Source organism: Colletotrichum abscissum (genome assembly GCF_030869225.1).
Source record: "Colletotrichum abscissum strain IMI 504890 chromosome Unknown Scaffold_20.1, whole genome shotgun sequence".
In the NCBI taxonomy this organism is placed as follows: domain Eukaryota; kingdom Fungi; phylum Ascomycota; class Sordariomycetes; order Glomerellales; family Glomerellaceae; genus Colletotrichum; species Colletotrichum abscissum.
In genome coordinates, this window is record NW_026850099.1 from 316,488 (window position 1) to 336,043 (window position 19,556).

General features: G+C 54.6%; 9 protein-coding genes across 9 annotated transcripts; 3 read left to right on the top strand and 6 right to left on the bottom strand.

Annotated features, from left to right (window-relative positions):
• Positions 1 to 420: 420 nt before the first annotated feature.
• On the bottom strand, positions 421 to 1,699 carry CABS01_08714 (uncharacterized protein; the record flags this gene model as incomplete). Its single annotated transcript, XM_060542072.1, has 2 exons — positions 421 to 1,185; positions 1,283 to 1,699. 2 exons carry the CDS (start codon positions 1,697 to 1,699, stop codon positions 421 to 423), a joined length of 1,182 nt encoding a protein of 393 aa, XP_060400962.1.
• A 1,051-nt stretch (positions 1,700 to 2,750) lies between these two features.
• CABS01_08715 (transporter sec22) lies at positions 2,751 to 3,644 on the top strand (the record flags this gene model as incomplete). The annotated part of the gene is made up of 2 exons (XM_060542073.1): positions 2,751 to 2,784; positions 2,854 to 3,644. The coding sequence occupies 2 exons, from the start codon at positions 2,751 to 2,753 to the stop codon at positions 3,642 to 3,644; spliced, it is 825 nt and encodes a 274-aa protein (XP_060400963.1).
• A 555-nt stretch (positions 3,645 to 4,199) lies between these two features.
• On the bottom strand, positions 4,200 to 6,077 carry CABS01_08716 (uncharacterized protein; the record flags this gene model as incomplete). Its single annotated transcript, XM_060542074.1, has 3 exons — positions 4,200 to 4,993; positions 5,202 to 5,410; positions 5,626 to 6,077. The coding sequence occupies 3 exons, from the start codon at positions 6,075 to 6,077 to the stop codon at positions 4,200 to 4,202; spliced, it is 1,455 nt and encodes a 484-aa protein (XP_060400964.1).
• Positions 6,078 to 7,963: 1,886 nt separating this feature from the next.
• On the bottom strand, positions 7,964 to 10,064 carry CABS01_08717 (cleft lip and palate transmembrane protein 1; the record flags this gene model as incomplete). The annotated part of the gene is made up of 3 exons (XM_060542075.1): positions 7,964 to 9,105; positions 9,155 to 9,935; positions 10,005 to 10,064. 3 exons carry the CDS (start codon positions 10,062 to 10,064, stop codon positions 7,964 to 7,966), a joined length of 1,983 nt encoding a protein of 660 aa, XP_060400965.1.
• A 2,240-nt stretch (positions 10,065 to 12,304) lies between these two features.
• CABS01_08718 (uncharacterized protein) lies at positions 12,305 to 13,297 on the top strand (the record flags this gene model as incomplete). The annotated part of the gene is made up of 2 exons (XM_060542076.1): positions 12,305 to 12,554; positions 12,756 to 13,297. 2 exons carry the CDS (start codon positions 12,305 to 12,307, stop codon positions 13,295 to 13,297), a joined length of 792 nt encoding a protein of 263 aa, XP_060400966.1.
• Positions 13,298 to 13,981: 684 nt separating this feature from the next.
• Positions 13,982 to 15,008, bottom strand: CABS01_08719 (proteasome A-type and B-type; the record flags this gene model as incomplete). Its single annotated transcript, XM_060542077.1, has 3 exons — positions 13,982 to 14,626; positions 14,754 to 14,865; positions 14,971 to 15,008. 3 exons carry the CDS (start codon positions 15,006 to 15,008, stop codon positions 13,982 to 13,984), a joined length of 795 nt encoding a protein of 264 aa, XP_060400967.1.
• Positions 15,009 to 15,753: 745 nt separating this feature from the next.
• Positions 15,754 to 16,250, top strand: CABS01_08720 (vacuolar protein sorting 55; the record flags this gene model as incomplete). Its single annotated transcript, XM_060542078.1, has 2 exons — positions 15,754 to 16,009; positions 16,117 to 16,250. The coding sequence occupies 2 exons, from the start codon at positions 15,754 to 15,756 to the stop codon at positions 16,248 to 16,250; spliced, it is 390 nt and encodes a 129-aa protein (XP_060400968.1).
• Positions 16,251 to 16,369: 119 nt separating this feature from the next.
• On the bottom strand, positions 16,370 to 16,615 carry CABS01_08721 (uncharacterized protein; the record flags this gene model as incomplete). The annotated part of the gene is made up of 1 exon (XM_060542079.1): positions 16,370 to 16,615. The coding sequence occupies one exon, from the start codon at positions 16,613 to 16,615 to the stop codon at positions 16,370 to 16,372; it is 246 nt and encodes an 81-aa protein (XP_060400969.1).
• Positions 16,616 to 16,856: 241 nt separating this feature from the next.
• On the bottom strand, positions 16,857 to 19,382 carry CABS01_08722 (aminodeoxychorismate synthase; the record flags this gene model as incomplete). Its single annotated transcript, XM_060542080.1, has 1 exon — positions 16,857 to 19,382. The coding sequence occupies one exon, from the start codon at positions 19,380 to 19,382 to the stop codon at positions 16,857 to 16,859; it is 2,526 nt and encodes an 841-aa protein (XP_060400970.1).
• Positions 19,383 to 19,556: the final 174 nt, after the last annotated feature.

Consider the following 19,556-nt stretch of genomic DNA (forward strand, 5'->3'; position numbering starts at 1 on the left):
CTCAATTTGGGGTTTGTCGGTGATGTGGGGCATTGACCGAGACTACCACCATCGGGCGTCAACACCAGGACCGTTTCACCGAAGCCGACATCGAATCTTCCGTTATGATCATGCGCCTTTCCACGAAGACGGGTTTGAAGTGGCTTGAATCATAGTGCTAGATTCCATAGCTATCAGGCCCTACTCAAGAAAGCCCGCCTCCAGCCGACAATCCAGAAGATTTCGTGTCGCCCAACAAATAGGTATCTCCGATATGCCCAAATTCCATTCCCTTTCATGAATCATGATTCGTGATGCTGCATACAGACAAATGCGTTTGTATGTATCTCCCATCGGCAGCTCTCAGCATTGATGCTCCGGCACCTTCACACCCTCTTGAGCCTCGCCAGCACGATACTGCTTCCCTCGGATGAGCTTCTGTTAGTTTCCTTCTGTAATTACCGGCTTCTTTCCCTTCTGCTTCTCTGTCTGTTTGCTCGAGTTTTGGTGATTGGCCATTGGGGATGAATCGTCAGGAGAAACGCTTCCAAGTGGCACCTCCGAGGATTCTGGCACCTGCTCTTCGAGGGAGATCTCGGTATCAGCTGTGCCAATCTTTGCTGATGAGATGTCTTCAGGAAGAGGAGACCCAAGTGCGACGCCCGGTGCTTCTCTCGCATCGTTATCCTTTGCCGTATTAGCGTCACCCGTCGTGTCCGCAGCCTTCGTGTCCGTCACTTGTTTGATGGCTTCTGCTTCCACCTGGACCTTGTCGATAGCATCTCCCTTTGTCTGGTCGGTGTTTTCCTCCGTCTGCTCGACATGGGCCTTTCCAGCTTCCGCAGGCGCAGCGGGGCCTGGTGCATCGCCACTTCTGTTTGGCTTAAAGCCCTCTGGCACCTTGCACGACCACTCATCCTCAAACTTTTGCGTGACATAGTCGTCAAAGTCGCCCGCCCGCCGCCGCTCGCGTGCAACCCACGCCTGCTCGAGCCACTCAGGGTCGTGCCTGCCCTGGGAAATGTTGTCGGCGTACGTGGCACAGTCGTGGCGAAAGTTGTTGTTATTGCGAAGTGCGTCAAAATCCGGGCGGGCTTCGTCGGTGCCGGCGTCGATGATATGCGTGCCGGCTGGGAAGAGGCTGACGATCTCGGCACGCTCCTCCTTCGTAAGTATGTCCCATGCCGCTGGCTGGCAGAGTATCGCCTAGAGAGGGTCGCGGTAAGTTAGCGTACCAGAATCGAGACAAGAATTTCTGGGATGACATAAAATCATCCCTTCTAAGCTGCGACGGTTCACTTACTCTCAGATCCGCGCTGGCAAGCGGCGACTTGGGATCCGTCAAGAGCTTCTGCGTTGTCCATTTTGGGCCCTTCTTGGGTACCACTTTGGTAGGCTGTTTTCTCTTGGCGACTTTTGGCGGGGAAGCAGTCGCGGGCTTGGGCTTACTCGAGTTGCGCGCCGAACGTCGAGCCATGTTGGGCAGATCTGTGCCGGGAAGTTGTGTGTTGATAGCTTCTGATTCCGGGTCTTCCCGCGCATTGGGAGAGCCGACAGTCTCTTTGACAATCTCTTTGGAAGAATCTTTCTCAGCTTTTTGGGAAAGTCCCTCGTAGTCTGAGCTGTAGGTGGGCGGAGGGGAGAGGCCAGAGGATGAGGATGAGGACGAGGATGGAGCGCAGGCGTCTGCCATCTCTATATCGGATGCGATCCCTCCCATTTTGAGTGAGTGGCCGGGTGGATGGAGGATGTTTGCCGGTTCACGTTTACGATGTCCATGGAAAGATTCCTGAACTGGGCATTAGCCAAAAGGAATTCAAAGAACTGCGCTATTAAAAGTCCTGGTGAAAGAATCATGTCGTTTCTGGAAGGCACAGTCGCAGTTTTGATAACATGGGAAGGACCTCCTTTGCTGATTGTTCCTTCCCACAAAGCGGTTTCCGGACATGAGATAATAAGGTAGTAAACACATGTTGAGAACTTACAAACGACACTCTAACATCAATAACAAAGATGAGACTACAGCGCCCTAAAGAGTTTAAAAACAGAGCAATCGAGTCCTTATCATGGAACCCCGAGGTCTTGGAATAGCCCAGGTGGTTTGTGCCAGATAATGATATGGCGGAGGGAGTTTATGTTCCCGCCGCACCTCCCTTCAAATGTGTGTAAGTGAGGTGGTTAAAGTTGAAGAAGAACCCATGAGAGCAGAGTACTGAGTGAGTTGGCTGGTCCCCCTAAAAGTAACATGCTCTCAGTACGCAGTACCTAAACAAGGCTGGATGGACCGAGCCACGGGCGCCACATCGACCACCAAATGCGCAGGGGCTACGCCCCCGTGTAAGCCCTCCAATTGGCCAGTGATGACCGCCCATGGTGTCATCTTCAATACTAGTACGTGGAGAGCTCCCGTCCCTATTACATCCCGGACATATCGTCGACGGCGATCCTTGGTTTTTGGTTTATTTGCTAGCGAAAAAGCGACCACCCCTGGCTCGAAAAAGAGGACACAACAACGAATATCTTAACGGTACTTCGAAAAAGTGCCCGTGACTTGATCAATCCAGTCGGAGATACCAAGCCACTCGAGTACAACTTCTCGTCAACCCGCGCATCCGGATAGCCTAAGAATAGGCATCGAAGCTACCTCAGAGGACACGTCGATACAACACCAACCCACCGTCGACAGCTCCTTTGCTATACCTACCCTCTTGACCTACGAACGACGACAAATACTTTTCCAAATACCACACGCAAGCAAACACATACACACAATGATCCGCTCAACTCAAATAGCAAGGCTTGACGGTACGCACGCGCGCGCGCGCACCCATCCCCCTACCAAAAGCCACCCTTCACTAACACCCAGCTCCCCAGGCCTCATGCTCTGCGCTTCCGTCGACGACGAGCAACAAGAAGCAGCTCTCTCCGAAGTCAAGTCGCAAATCAAGCAAGTCCTACGCAAGCTCACCCGTAATTCGGAACCCCAAGCCAGCATCGAAAGCGGCGCCTACAACCTGAAGTCCGTCTACCCCTCTCCTGTCTACCCCTTTTACACCGAGAGGAGCCAGTCGAAAGAAGAAGAAGAAGAAGAAGAAGAAGAAGAAGAAGAAGAAGAAGAAGAAGAAGAAGAAGAAGAAGAAGAAGAAGAAGAAGAAGAAGAAGAAGGAACTCTCGCTAACCTTTGTGCCCAAAACAGCTACCTAATGGACTCGGACATCACCTTCATCTGCATAACAGACAAATCCTACCCGCGCAAGCTAGCCTTCACCTACCTCTCCGACCTCGCCCGCGAGTTCACGACAACCTACCCCGTCTCCCAGCTCCACTCCCCCTCCCTCCGCCCCTACGCCTTTATGGAGTTCGACACCTTCATCTCCCGCACAAAATCAACCTACTCGGACGCCCGCGCCTCCCAGAACCTCGACAAGCTCAACGACGAGCTGCGCGACGTGACCAAAGTCATGACCAAGAACATCGAGGACCTCTTGTACCGCGGCGACTCCCTCGAGCGCATGGGCGAGCTCAGCTCCCGCCTGCGCGACGACAGCAAAAAGTACAGGCGCGCGGCTGTGAGGATCAACTGGGAGCTGCTGCTCAAGCAGTACGGCCCCCTCGGAGCGCTGGGGTTCATTGTTATCGTCTTCTTTTGGTGGCGGTTCTTCTAAAGTGAGGGACGGGGTTTGGTTTGCCTCTTTTGGCGGTGCAAATGAGGACAAGGAACGGTTTGCTTCCCTTCCTTTGGGGGTATTGGATCCTTTGGCCTGAGAATGGCAAAGGTTCTTTGACGATGTTGGGCGTTATGTTGGCGACTGTGTATATCTTTCTTGATTCATGTACATCAATCAAACTACGGCACGGACTTCTCAGGCGGATGCAGGGGAAGACGGAGAGGGGCAACGAAACAAGAATTGGTTTTTGCGCTTTGAATGTGGATTGTGATCCAGCACTACCTGACTGTGGTATCTCTGTTGCTGCATCGGTCTGTCCAGACCGGTGGTGAGGACCATCCCCAACACTTGAGGAGGTGGAAAGCCTTCTGACATCGAGTAAAGTAAATAATAATTCCATAAGTCGTAGGTGCGGATGAGACATCGTCCGCCCTCTTTGGAAGCCCCCAACGCCTCGCCATTGTCAAGACCACACAATGTGAATATATGTACACGAACGAACGAACCGCCGTTTTTACGCCACCAATAGACATCGTTGTCGAATTAATGATGTCACATCACCACGCAGTCCTTGGCTGCCTTGGGCAAGGGGACGGCGGGTATCGATGCAGCTGTGTGTTGCCACTCCAGGTGCTCCTGGAAGGCCTGGAGATCTTCGAAACCGGATTCGTCCTGGGCATTCCGCATTTCATCGTCGCTATCACCGCCTGCCTCGGTATATGGCGCCTCATCGCAGAAAGGACATAGGAGTCGAGCTACCCAGTCTCCCTGATACGGCGCCATATGATTCGCTATTGCTAGAGGCGCAAATATGACCGTCTTCTCCTCTCTTCGTTTATCGGCGGTGAACCCGGTCGCCTGCCAATTTGGCATCCCGGTCGTAGGCGAAACAGGCGGTACTGGGCGCGTGCTGGATTCTTCGGCTGTCCGTAATGATGGCATGCTCTCCAAGTCCTCCCATACAAGATGGCCGTCGCAAAAGTCGCAAACGAATGCGATGCCTCCGTCGCCAAACCGCTCGAACTTGCCACTCGTGTTGCATGCTACTACCTCTTCCACGTGTCGTCGGTGGTGCTCCTCCTCCGAAGTAGCTGGCCGACTCTGCCATTCCCGCTGTTTTCTGTAGACGAGAAAGGCGCCCAGGCATCTTGCCGAAGCCTCTTGCTCTGCCCCGAATATCCTCCTAGCCGCTCGGCATTGTGCGCGATGCAGTTCGCGGCGCAATTGCGTCGTTTCTCGTGCCCAAACCGGATTGATCGGTCCGCCTGTTCTCGCCCAATCTTTAAAGTTGTCGATATGATGCTCAACCTTGGACTGTAAAGCTCGCAACTCGGCTATTGACGGAGCTTGAAGGCGAAATAGTTAGCGAGGGTTCATATATAACCAGCTGTGCGTGACGTGAGCTAGCACGAAGCGAGATTTGATGGGGAGCTGGCTGGTAATCGCAGAGGCCTCCCTCCCTCCGCTGTACGGCAGGGCTCTGGAAAGTCTCGACCAATCTCCCAAGGCAGCGCAAAGTAATCAAGAACGGTGTAAGTGTGCTCGTGAACTCACCTTTGCGGTCGTTCATATAATAGCGCTGTCCGTTGACAAGGACGGATAGCTCCTGAAAGTCCTTCTTGGCGTCGTCGAGAGTATCCTCCAGCAGGCGCAATTGCTCGTGCTCGTCAGGTCCCCATTGGCGCTTATCGGCGAACTTCAAGATACGCAGGCCATCGCTGACGAGTGTCGCAATGGCAGCCAGAAGGGACCCGACGGTAGGGCTGCTCATGATTCGGCGAGCCCTCCGGTTCCCTCGAAAGTGTTCTTTTCGAGGGAATCGTTGGGGGGATCAGGAGAGTGTTGCTTGGCGGCGGCGACACAAACAATGGGATCGAGGGGTAGTCGGATTTTGGCGGTGCGGTGCGGCGCGCGCCCCAATGATAAATGGGCGTAGGAGCGCCCCCTTTGGGCCCTTTGGGGGGTAAAATATCCCGACTGGGGGATCAGGGGACTGGAGCTGGAGCTGGAGCTGGAGCGAAGTGAATGGCGGACGGCGGGCGCGGGCACGCGGGCGGCACGGCCACACCGTCCGAACAGGTTTTGTAGCTTACGTTTCCCGTAGAGTAGGCCTTGGCTCCCTCCCCTTGGAGCGAACGGGGTGCCGGGGACGACCCTATTTGGGATGATGAGAGACGTCAGGTACGCGTTGTGGAACTCCACTGTCCACTGCGTACGAGGCAGCGTGGACCTCGAATCCCCGTCGATCGAACCGAAGGTCCGGAGCTCTGCTTGGCGGGTGCGTTCGCTGTAGTCCGGCGAACTTTTGGGTGTGGCTTGTGTGCCTGTGTGCCTGTGCTTGTGCTCTTCGAAGCGTGCTAGGCGGGCCTCAAAGTAAATTTCTCGAAGTGGTTGTTGCTGGGGGACCCTATGCGGCCGTCCGTATGTCATGACCGGAGCGGACGCATGGGACGAACTTGGAGTGATGGACGGGGGAACCCGGGCATGTGACAAACGGAGGGACCGAGAGGCTCAGATGGAGGTTGAATAGGTAGAGGAGGACCCACGAGACGGCAACGAGGAAAACGTCGAGGGACAACGTGGTGAAAGGATGGAAAGTGTAGTGCAGGCAGGAATGTGGAAAGAAAGTTTAGGGAAAAGAAAAGATACGAGACAAAAGGACACGGAAATCAGAGCGAAAGAAAAGAGACTGGAGAGTTTGAGAAAGATTGCGTTCGGTCGTTTATTTTCCCTTGGTTGGTTGGTCCCGGTGTGTGTGTTTAGTTGACTGCGCTGGCTGGGCGAAGGAAGGAACGGACTGGATCCAATCTTCCTAACTTCTAAAAGACAAGTATTATGCGGCTGTCAAAGACGGAGGAAGGTCGAGGGAACTTTAGGTTTTGAGGGTGCCTCTGAGAGTGGATGACCTGGTCAGCCATGACTGCTTTGGGCAACTTTTAACTCTTCGTATTGTCGATGACATTTGCAAGGCCCCAACCGGAGAGGGTCCAAGGGGAGACGGGGAGTGCCCTTCTTGTTTGCTTCCCAAATCCCGTCGCCTTCCATGAAACCTGCAGAACCACCTCACGTTCATCTTACGAAATACACATTCTGCCTTCACCTCGAATCCATTCCATTCAAACACTGCATTGCGTGGACACGATCCGATCAACCGAGTTCAGGAGAGGCCAAGAGCTATTTGCTATGCAGCTCAGGAACGACGGCAATCATTCTGAACTATTTTCGGTATACAGATCCCGCAATTCTCCACCTTTTGACGAAAGACCGACACTAAAAGGTCTCCATGCCACATGGTCCATAACTCGGGTACTAGGTGGTAGGGGATGAGCAATGGATGCCTAGGTGCTCCGTACCCTACCTTATTACGTGCTGACCTTACCTTAAGGTAACGTGCTTAATTACCGTCTACGAATACCAGCATCTTACCTTGAGGTATGAATAGCCTAGTGTATAAGGTAAGGTGAGGCACCTCAATCGAAGAACAGGAGCAAAGCAGAACGTGGAGCTGGCACCGTCCTAGCCCCAAAACACAACCGTTGGAAGGGGACCTGGCGTCATCCCTCTTCGGGCCCTTCCAGGTTCCCCAATGGAACTCTCTGATAGGCGCGGTGACATACGAGCTTGTCTCTGCCCTACCAGGCACGGGGCTCCGACAGCTGCGAACCCCCCGCCAAGCGACTCTTCTGCCGGGGCCCCTGTTCGGTTCGGGGGGCACTCTTACCTTACCAAGTAGTCTGTCACGTCTCTCAGCGGCATCTTTAGCCGCGAAGCGACCCTCAGAAGAGTTTCCGTGCCGCAAAGGGGGGGGGCCATTCTTCTACCCGTGGGCCGTGAACCTTACAAAGGCAAATCAACGATCTCTCCGGTGGGATATTGCAAGCGTGTTGAGGTAGTAATTATACGTATAGAATACGGATGTCTGTTGGATCTTCTGCCCAGATTTTCACTTGACTTGGCTTGTCCGGTCTCCCTTGTACACAGACATGCGGAGCCCCCTTTTCAGCTGAACAGTTGCTTGTTGCTTTTCCTCAACACTTTCTTAGTCGTCTCGTCCTCTGTCCAAGCGTGCATGCGGTAGTTTGATGTGCTTTTGCAGATGAGATGCACCATGCGCGAGAGATGTGAATTGCGATGAAGACTGGACTTGATCACATTTGTAGCCTCATGTCTCGACTAGCTATGTCCCATCCATGCTAGTCATTAGGCAGTACCCTGGACACGTAGCTGCCAAGGCTCATGTGTATTACTTGTGCCCGACTCCATGATGTACACGATATTGGCTGCACTCTCTTCCTCAGCCGTATAACATCATCTATTTACTTTCTCTTCTTGGCCTTGCCGGTCTCGGCACCCGTGGCCTTACCCGCCGCTTGCTTTACCTTCTCGAGAGTGGGGTCGGTCTCAAGCAGCTCCTTGGCCTTGGCCTTAGCCGCATCGTCCTCTTCATCCTCACCACCCTGGCCGAACTCGTTGACGCGAGAGTAGTCGATTCTGTAAGCCCAGCGCTGGTAGAGGTAGATGAAGAAGATGATATCGTCGCGGAAAGTGGACAGACGGTGGAGGAACGGCATCTTGATGGTGAATGCAAAAAGGTCGTCGATAAAGGTGTTGAGGAACTTGTAGATCATGGCCTTGCCAGGCATATGTGCAACACTCTTGAGTCGGTAGTTGATGTAAAGCGAAGGAACCATCATGAGGAAGCCGTAAGCATACACCGATCCGACGAGCGTGGCGATGATGTACGAGTACCAAGACTTGTGCGTCTCGTAGACCAGCGAGTAGATGGCGTAACCGATGAGCAGAGGCACACCAGCCATGTACATATACTTGAAGGCAATCTCGTCGTACTCTTTGGTCTTTTCCTCCGTCTCGCTGAGCTTGTGCTTGTCCTCGACAACGATCTTAAACGGCAGCAATGAGCCTGCTGGCGCAGCCTTGACGGCAACGTTGACAATGGTGGTGATCTTCCACAGCTCAATAACGATGCCGATACCCTGGCCACCCAGAATCATCCAGCTGGTATTTTGCGAGTTGTCGATGAGGTAAAGCAGGATCACGGACTGCATGAAAACGTTCGCCAGGATGGAACGGACCGAGATACCGACGTTATCCTTCTTCTTGCGGTAATGCGCAATGTCGGAACCGAAAGCAAGCGTCTCCAGGATCATGTGTGCAATACTGACAATAATGGTAATGCCGAGGAGAATCGGGTTCGTGTCGCCAAAGATTTCCTTGACCATCTCAATCTCAGAGCCGTCGCCGCCACCGGGCAGCGATCCACCGTAAGCAGCCTGGCGTGCCGACTCCTTCGCGCTAGCCTCAATCGCGGCCAGAGTGTTGAATTGCCATGAACGCATGTTGTTCAAATCAATGTGCAGAGGAACAGACGTGACGGTGTCATTGAGCAGGATCATCTGACTCTTGAGTTGCCAAAAGGTATTGACAAACAGGATAGGGTCTATGGCAGTTAGTTCTGTTCGCCAAGAATAGCGCAAAGGGCAACTTACAATACCAAGAATGCTGGCCGGAGCCATCTCTGGCACCAGTCGGCTCGACATGGAGGAACTGGCGAATCGCGGGATGGGTTTGGCGATAATCGAGCACTCCAGTGTTGGGGATGATGGAGAAGCTGGCATTCGGGTGGTAGTAACTGGCAATGACGGGCCCAGTCTCCTGTTCCTCGGCCACCTCTTCCACCTCCTCCTCGGCCTTGCCCTCGAGAAGGGATCTGGTCTTGAACTCCTTCTTCTTGGGGATGTACTGAGTGAGAGGGAACGCAAAGTAGTAGGCAGAGGCTGGGTCGTAGGTCTCAACGTGAGGATCGGGCTGGCTACCGGGCAGTGAAACGTAAAAGTGGCCCCAAAGAGTACCATTGTTCTGCACGGAGGGCGGCACCTCGATAGTGGTATCAATGGAGCGTTTTTCGCTGTAGTTGCCAATCTTGAATTTCTCCTCCTTAAGAACAACCTTTTCCGAGGGCGTTTGGGCCAGAGGAATCGGAACAAAGGTGTCGGATATAGTGACGGTCACGTCGATGTAGCTATCCATTGGCCATATAGGTGCCAACTTGCGCGGGATCTGGCTCCAGGTCGCACCCTCGTCCAATTCCTTGGGGCGGAGCAGGTAGGGCGGAATGTCTTCGGTATTCGCGGGTACGTTGACAACATTGCCGTCGGCATCTTTGACCTGGGTACCGGATTGCGTCTTGGAGAACATGTTGTTCATGAGCAAGTTCATGCCGAAATACATAGAAGCTCCAAGTAGCAGCTTTTGCGTCAAGCTTATGCCCTGCGATCACGGTACATTAGTTCAAGGCCTCTTGGCGCGATTCGCGGTGGGCGTGGGTAAGATACTCACGCCTTGCTCCTGCTGCTGGCCAGCAGGGCGAGCGCCGGCTGCTGCTGCGGGTTGAGACATCTTGCACAATGCGCTACAATGTCTTTAGAGAGAGGATGTTGAAAATCGCGAAGCTGCGGAGGACAGATCGTGTGCTCGTGAGAAGCGATGCGGGGACGTCGCACGGCGGACTCGGCTACCGATGGCGTATGGCAGCTCGGCTACTGATAGTTGCAATGATAGCAACTCGTCAAGTAGAATGGCAAGTGAAACCGTGTCTTTCTCCGGCGCAGATACCGAGTATGCCAGCGATATCGGGTGCTGGAGGAGTGAAGTCGGAAAGTCTTCACGGAGATTGGATTGACATGGCCCCGGAATTTGGAAAGCACTGGATCGCAAACTGGACCCTGGAGGCTGGGTGGCGGGCGGGACAAATTGCGTGCTGTGCGGGCGAATCAACGGCCGAGGCGCCGCCACGATCCCAGCAGAATGGCGCGGTAGGCTTGGGGGGGAAACAGGGGGCCAAGACGCTGAAGGGAAAACAAATGGCTGCTGGAAGTGCAATGTCGATGCTAGATGCACCTGCCAAAGAGGCATTGAACCTCTGTACCTTTGGTGTTCCATCCTTGCTTGATTGGGAAGTAGTGAACGATTGATTGGGTTCCATTGACACCGAGAAAGATCTCTTGCACATCGTGTTCTCCATCATCTTGACAACCCACGTACACGTACAATCAAACACCAGTCCAATCGACATCGAACACGGCCTCCCGTGGTCCATTCCGTCCATTCGTCAGCGGCACGTTGCACACGCGGGTGTCTGTCGTTGTCATACCGAGCATACGCGACCGCCCTCGAATCGAGAGACATTCGTCTCTACCCTAGGTACTTTCTCTTGTCTCTCCCAGTTTCCGTTCTTCGTCACCTTTGACACTACTGCAACTACCTTCCCAGATCATCTACTCGGATAGTTGAAAGTCGATAGTTCACGGAGAATGGTGCCTGGAACGCTTGATCATTGAGGCTCTTGAGTTTCGATCGATGACTGGAGTCTTCCTGGTTCCCTTTCTCCAGCTCCGGATGGACATCCCCGCGGGACGGACCTAGCCAAACCCAGCTTTAGAGTCGTCGAGGTTGAATTACGCACTACATTGGACTCGGACCTCGCCTCCGACATGTCACCTGGACACTTCACTGGTGCGGGCCAGTCGCAGCGTAACAAGTTGACAAACCAAACACGCAGGCAAACTAGGGTGCCCCCGAACCCATCAGGTCTCGGAAACGGCTGAACCAGTCGAATTCAACAGAGTCGATGAAAAGTGTATCAGACTTTCTACAAAGGTACCTCTCCATCTTAGGGTACAATGTGCTACTAGGTACTAGACCCAGGTCCCGGATCCGTCTTCTGGTTCCCCCGTCACCGTCCCAAGTCCACGTCCATGTCAACCACCGTCACCCGACCCCGTTCCTTGTCTCTGGTTTAGCAACCAGCGAGGGGGAAGGGGGCTCTCTGGGTCTGGAGTCTGCTTTGCTTTTCCTCCCCAGCTGGAATACCACGCATCGACTAAAGCCTACACTACTGTACCGGCACTGGAGCCACGGATCCCCGAGCGAACCCTTCGAAGCCATTGATTGTCCCAGCTAGTACGCTAAACCCAGAACTTCGGCCCGTCGCCATGCGCCGTGGCGGTAACTGACATCTCGTTGTCTCATTGCCATCTGTGCTTCCTCTCGCCTCGTCCAATCTTTCTTTTCTTTTTGTTTCTTATTGCCCTTCAGGTGGTTGCTAGGATAATTGATACACCAACTCGCCAACAACACACTTGTCCACTTGCCCTGAGCCCATACCAACCAACAAGACAAACTAGCATCCCTTTCTGGGTCTCGAGAGGAACGTATATAACAGCGCTCTTTTTCACCGCCATCTGCCTATTCCCCTAACTTTCAGTTTCTCTCTTGGGCTCTGCTTCTCTGATCTTTTTGTGGACTTGGATTCGTTGCCCAAAGTCGGAACCTTGAGGAAATACCGCAGAAAAAGGCGGCGTCTTCCGGGTACTTTCTTTCCGTTGTGACTCTTGTCTCTTGGCAGGAACGGAACCTCATACTATCTTTCTCCACAAATCCTCCGTCATCTTCACCTCCAATAACTGCACCTCTTAGTGTAAAGACTGAGTACCATCTCACTCGCAAACTACTTACTCTAGCATTTTCTCCCTTCTTCAACAAAAATTTCTACCTCGAAGCCCAAGAGTCACTTTATTTGGGAGTTCATCCTATAGTAAAACCCTTTTTCATCACAAATCAAGCAAGCAACGAACATCATGCAGTCCGGCGGCCCTTCCCCCCTGCCATCATTCCCGGCATCCCGGGATGGCACACCCAGTGGCAACGGCACCAACACCAACGGAACCACGAATGGTAACACCAACGGCACCAACGGTACCACGAATGGCGTGCAGAAGAGGACCAAGATTTGTGTCTACTGCGGCGCCTCTCCCGGTTTCAAGCCTCAGCACATGGAAGCCGCTCGTGAGTTAGCAAGAATCATGGCCGAGAACAACATTGATCTTGGTGAGTCACTGTCCTCACGCTCCTTATCTCACTCAAACCTGTCGACTCCCCATCTCCATCCACGATTTGGGCAGCGATAAAGTCCGAGTCACTGTATCAATGACAACATGTGGCGCAACCCTTTTCAGACAAGATGAAACATAGGAGGCAAAACCTCTACCAATGTGTTTCTAGTTCATGATGTACTAACAAACATCTCAGTCTACGGTGGTGGAACCGTCGGCCTGATGGGAGAGGTGGCAAAGACACTCGTTTCCCTTGCCGGCCCGGACTCGGTCCACGGCATCATCCCCGAGGCCCTCGTCAAGTATGAGCGTGACGGCACCTACGGTACCGTCAACAAGGACAACATGTACGTCCCGGACGAGACCGTCTACGGACGCACCACCGTCGTCAAAGACATGCACACCCGCAAGCAGATGATGGCCAAGGAGGTCTTCGCCGGCGGCCCCGGCAGCGGCTTCGTCGCCCTGCCCGGCGGGTACGGCACCATCGAGGAGGTTCTCGAGACGGCCACCTGGAACCAGCTGGGCATTCACGACAAGGGCATCTGCCTCCTCAACATCAACGGCTTCTACGACGGCATCCTCGAGTGGGTGAACAAGAGCGTCGAGGAGGGCTTCATCAAGGCCGCCAACGCCGACATCCTCGTCACCGCTACTACCCCCGAGGGTGCCATCACGGCGCTCAGGGATTACCAGGTCTCTGCGGCCACCTTCAAGCTCGACTGGACCAACTCTTAGGTCACATTGGTAGTCCGTCGGCAATGCTTTCCAGAAAACGGAACTTCATGTGCAGGAACTAGAGACGGAGAAAGACAGATGGCGTGTGCAATGTAAAAGCGGATGCGTATCGGAGTCTTGGCGCCCTTTCGTGTTTCCCAACTCCTATACGTTCAGGCTCGGTAGGTGGTCGGGTTGGATAAAATGAAGCGAAGCGAGGAAAGTGAGTCTTGTTTCCTCCATTCCGATCGTTGGTGACACGCGGGATAAGACATTCAAAGAAAGGGGCATGAACGGGGGATCGCTCGGCTATCTATCATGTCACATCGGTGTTGGTTGCACGTATTGTAGTTTGATAGACCTTCATGAGTTACACAACCCAATAAAGCAAACCTGCATCTTCAGGTACCTGTCTCAGGCTCCGGATCATCAGTGAGCACATAGATTGCGTGTCTTCCTGTCTCTTGAGTCATCGGATGCAGCTCATTTTTGGGCCATTGAATCTCCTTTTTGCAGTGTATTGGTACAAGTCTAAACGGACCGGCTCTGTGCGTTTGAGGACGGTGAGTCTCCTTCCCATAGCCGTGTCCAGTCAGCCAAACCCCCGGATAGGAGGTTGTTTGGCGACGATCCGGCCTAGCCCAACGCAACGCAGCGTAGAAGCCCATCCGCGCATCTTTCCTGAATTCATGATTTCCGCAGCGCTTAGCCGTCAACCTCCATACCCTCACCGCCCTCTTCGCCGCCGCCCTGGCTCTCGCTAGCGGCGACACTGTCGAGCCACTCCTTGACGTCTTGGCCGTCGTACAGCTTGAATGGCTGGACCGTCTTGACACCATCCTTCTCGGTGTAGCCGACGACACCGACACTGGTGTTCTCGACCGTCAACTCGCGGTCCTGGACCAAACTCTCCTTGAGGGCCTTGAGACCGTGTTGCACGAGCTCCTCGCGGGAGCACGTCTCAAAGGCGTCGATATTGCGCTCGAGGTAGGTGCGGGCCATCTGGCTGCGTGCGCCGATGGCGAAGGCGACCATCTCCTCCGTCATACCACTGGGCTGGAATTCGAAGAGATGGGGGCCGCGCTCGTCGACGCCGGCAACGAGGAGACCGACACCGTAGGGCCGCTTGCCGTAGACCTGGGTGTTGATCTGGGCCTTCTCGCCAATCATGTCGACGAGGGTGCGGAGGGGCATTGAGCGACCGTACGTCATGCGGTGGCCGAGGCACTGCTGCTTCATGAAGTTGGAGAGGACGCGGGCGTCCGAGGTGAGGCCTGCGATGGCGATACCGGAGTGCTCATCGACGGTGAAGATCTTCTTTTGGTACGAGGACAGCTCTTCGGCGTTGCGCTATTGGGGAAAGAATGGCATGTTAGCTTCATGCGCTCTATAATAAAAGTCCACAAATATCAATTGAAAACGGATGATGTAGGGAGAAGCAAGAGAAAAAGGTCCCAGGTATCGGCAAACGTCGTACCTTGATTGCTACTAGAACGGCGTGTGTTTTGCTGGCAATGCCCACTACCACGGAACCCTGCTTCACTGCTTCGGCTGCATACTCGATCTGGAATATCCGGCCTTGCGGCGAGCTATGAGACGTTGAAGGTTAGCACTCCATCTTTATGCTGGCCTTCTTCACGGCGGAGTCGGGGAGACTGGAAGGGAAGGCCGAGGAAGCGGGCCAAACAGCTTACAATGTCACCGAGTCGTTGTCGTAATTGTTTCTGAACATGGCGGGCGTGAGGGGTGATTCGTAGCTTCGTCAGGCGGTTCGGCGGTTTCTGGAAACGGAAGGAACTTGGAGTCTTCGTGTAGCGAATCGTGGATGGTTGAGGGAGACGGGAGGGAGAGATTCGATCGCGGGGTGGTTGTTGGGCGAGCAGGTCGGTGATGGGAGAGCGAGAGACAGCTTGGTGGATAATAAAGCGTCCCTCCCGCACGCCAGGCCCAGCTCAAGGCAGGTCGAGCTTTCGTAGCACTCTCTCAGCCTGGAGCCAGGTGCCAGGGTGCCAGGTGCTCCGTGCATCCCTCGTTGAGGTACGTACACTTTCCTGCCCCCGTACCTGACCTCACTTACAGCCGGGGTCTTTCCGAGTGGAGACCTTCCACTATTTGCGGTTTGTCATTGGAGGCTGTCCGGCCGCTGGAACAAGGTTGCGCCGTGCGCTGACGACGGTCTTCGTGCGTCAGGCCTGGGACCCGCCATCGCATCGCAGCTCAGCCTGCCAGCCTAGCCGCGAACTACTACTCAACCGACACGACCGATTGATCCTCCACCACCACGAAGCTTCCCCACGACTAATCAAAAGACAGCCTAATCGCAAGAAACGATCGTCGCTCGAAGCTCTCAACGGAACTCCCAAGGAAATTTCGAAGGAACACATTTGCACCCCCGGCGGGGCCGTCTATACCCAGCTCCGACTTCGATACCCGTCCGAAACAAGTATACCACAGCCCACCTTCCAACGATATTCAAGATGCCGACCGCCGGGCTCAAGACCATCATCGCCCTTTCCTTCGTCCTCGCCGTCGGATTTCTCCTCGTCATCCTCTCCTGCGCCCTCTGGAAGGTCTACTACCCGCTTCTCGTTGTCGCTACCTACGTGCTGGCCCCGATCCCCAACTGGGTCTGCTCGCGATGCACCAACCCTGATGACTTTGGCGAGGGTTCCGGCTCCGCCGTGCTGGACCTCGGCCGCTTCTGCACTGGGTTCATGGTGGTTATGGGAATTGGTGAGCTTCTTCCCCCCCCCCCCCCCCTTCCCAATCCCAATCCCTATGGCTCTTTTGTCTTTGATCATTGCGAGGATCGTGTTGCTGACCATGCTCTTCTATCGCAGCCCTGCCCATCGTTCTCGCCCACTCCGATCTCATCCAGGTTGAGGCCATGGTTATGTCGATAATCGGCGGTCTCCTCATTTACGGAACCATCATCAGCTTTAGCATGTTCTTTCAGGAGGAGCAGGACTTCTGACTAGCGTCGGGAGCAACGACCGGGGACAATTGATACGGCTATGAGCAGGCGATGGGGAAGTAGTGTCAGCAGAAGCAGCAGAAGCAGCAGCAGAAGCAGTGATGGAGGGCATACGCATTTCAACCAAATTGGCGGCAGACGTGTACAGTACGACGAGACGAGGTCGGAAACCATTGTGGCGCTCGGGTTCGGGAATCCGGCAAAGTGGGATTTGGAACGGGGTGCGCTTTACTTGGAGGCTTCACATGTATATCCAGCATCATTCCGTCAGGCGGGCGTTTCCTCTTTTTTCTCGCTTTTGTTATGCAACGACAAAACCATCTAATTCCCAATGACCGACTGCGGAAAACTGATAGCGTAAACATGGATTATTTAATAATGATCTTGTTTTTTCTACTAGTTTCGTGTGGATGATCCGGGTCGTCTAAAAGTTGAGTCTAATACCCGTGAAGGTCCAGAGTCTAATATCCCAGATACGTTGAGGTATCAACCAAAAATCCCCCTTACCATGAATATCCCCCTTCATGACATAGTAAACGCCAGTAAGCCGATTCCAAAAATTGCGAGGCCCCCTCCTCCCAATCTATCCCCAAATCCCGAACCCGCTCATGCTTCCGCAAAGACGCCCAAAGGCCCCGCCAACTTGGTAAACATCTCCTCCCTCTCACCCTCGGCAGTGCTCAGGATAGTCACGGCACCGCCGGCTCCGATATGCCAGACCTCTCTCGGCTCCGTCTCGCCTTCCTCCGGCGGCGCAGCTTCATCATCCCACTTGAACATAGTTCGGATCGTGACGCTCCAATCCCCCTTTCCAGTGGCGTCCATGTACCCCACCACGCCAGAATACAGACTCCTCTCCCTGTGCTCCTCGATCTCCTGCAGCAGCTCGCAGCTCCGCTTCTTCGGGGCTCCCGTCATGCTGCCCGGCGGGAGACTAGCAGCGAGGACATCGAGCCCCGTGTGCTGACGATCGGCACCCGTCGTCGTCGTCGTCTTGGGCTTCGGTAGCTGTCCGTTGACAATCGTAATCATCTGGAACACGGTCGCGTACTCCTCCACCTTCATCAGGTGCGGCACCGTGACGTTGCCAGAGCCGCAGACGCCGTGCAGGTCGTGGCGGACGAGGTCCACAATCATGAGGTTCTCCGCCTCCTCTTTGGGCACGTGCAGGATCGCCTCGGCCTGCGCGAGCGTGGCGACCTGATTCGACTTGCGGACGGTGCCCTTCATCGGCCGCATGGAGCAGAAGCCGTCGGCGTCGTACTCGAGGAAGCGCTCTGGGGAGCTGCTGATCAGGGTCGCGCCGCCGAGGCGGATGTAGGAGCCAAAGGGCGCGGGCTGGCGGGCTCTGAGCGTCTTGTAGAGCCTCCAGGGCGCAACGTGTGCGGATTTGTTTTGCACCTGTTCTGAAGACAGGTGTCCGTTGGCGAGGCCGTTTTGGTGTTCCTTTGTTGAGCGTCCGGGTAATGTGATTGTCGTCTGGTCCGTCAGGCACAGCTCGTAGGACTCGCCGGCGGCGATGAAGTCTTGACAGCGCGAGACCTTGCCTTCGTACTCGTCGGCGGCGGGGACCCGAATAACGGGCCTCGTAGCTACCGTCGAAGCATCCGAACCGTTGACGGTGGTCTTGCCCGGTGACTGCCAAAAGTGGGACGTCTGCAACGATGCCACCACGGAGTCGATCCAAAAGTCGGCATTGAGTTTGCGCTTCTGAAGGTGCTGGACATGCAACAAGCCCTTGACGTGATCGACCACAATACTCTTAGTGACCCAAGCGAAGCACAGGTCAGGCCTCTGATGCCCTCTTTCAGCAGCCACCTCCACGTCGATCCCCTTTAGTCCCATCTCGTACGTAAGGTAGCCCATGAAGCCTCCTCGGAACGGTGTCTGGAGCTCCCCCGAGGCCGGGATGCGTCGCTTCTCAAGGAAACCGGAGAGGAGATGCCAAATGTTCCTTTGCGACCCGAAGGGGACGGTCTCCACCAGGTCGACGGGCAGCCCCTGAATCGATGGGATCCGGGCCGTGGCGAAATCGTCTCCCACATGATGCTCGATTCGCAGTGACTCCTCCACATCCAGAGCAATGACGCTAAATCGGCCCCGAACGTCGGCAGCTCCCGTCGCCATGTTGCTCGAGTTGGACGAATCCAAAATGATGTGCTCCGTCCTGCCACTCTTTAGTATCTCCACGATATCCGGCACCTTGATGTTCGCCGGAAGACTGATGGTTTTGTATCGGTACTCGCAGTCGAGTCCGGCGGTCGCCAGGGGCGTGGGCATCTCCGTCCACTCGAGGATCGGGGCGTTCCCTCGCTGAGCCGCGGCACGGTTCTCACAGAGGAGACTCGGCTTCACTGCGTTCCTTGCCAGGAATCGCTCTCCGGTCAAGACAGTCCTGTTCGCCTTCAAATTCCACGTCATGGCTTCGCGAAGCCAGTTGCTGATGACCGCATGACCTGCCGGCTGGGTACATACAGACTCTGGGTGGTACTGAAGGCCCCAGAAGGGTTTGCTCTGGTGCTTGACCGCCATGAGGATTCTCTCGCGGCCGCTATCCCTTTCTTCATCCACCCACGCCAGAGGCAACAGCTCAAGAGCTGTCTTCTGGGTACGCCAACGGCACTCTGCCCAAGTGGAATCTGAGATGGAATCTTGTCCGATGTCGGCACAGAGGCTGTGATAGAGGGTTGCCTTGAACTCGGAGACGCCATCAAAGATGTCCTCGGCGCACGTCGCTTCAGGTTTCTCATGCTGAATAGTGCGAACCATCCCGTGCAACCCGCGTTGAAGCCTCCTTACTTTACCACCCGAGCTGAGGACGAGGCTCTGAAACCCAAGGCAAATACCAAGAACCGGCAGCATATGCTCATCTTGCAATCTCCAAATACATCTCATGAGCCCAACATCCGTTTCATTCTCGGGGGAGCCAGGCCCAGGTCCGCAGACTACTGCATGATACCGTGATAATTCCCGATGAAAATCGACCGAGAAAGTCGGCGACTTTTGGTCTAGCAAGGGCGTATCAATCGGCAAAACGTGTACATCGGCGTCAAGCAGCGTTGTGAGAAGGGATACGATATTGTTCGTAAAGGAGTCGTACGCATCAAAAAACAGAATCTGAGGTCGCGTCATCCTTGGTTATTAGTGAGATCCCGGATTTTCCTTTTAAGACGACGACAGCGACAACCTCGAATGCAACGCTCGCAAAACGGGAATGGCTTGACCAAAGCTTGTACGGCGGAAACGGATCTCTTTGGGTTGGTAAAAAGGCCCGCTGTCGGCTAGCACCGGAAAGCGACTCCCTGA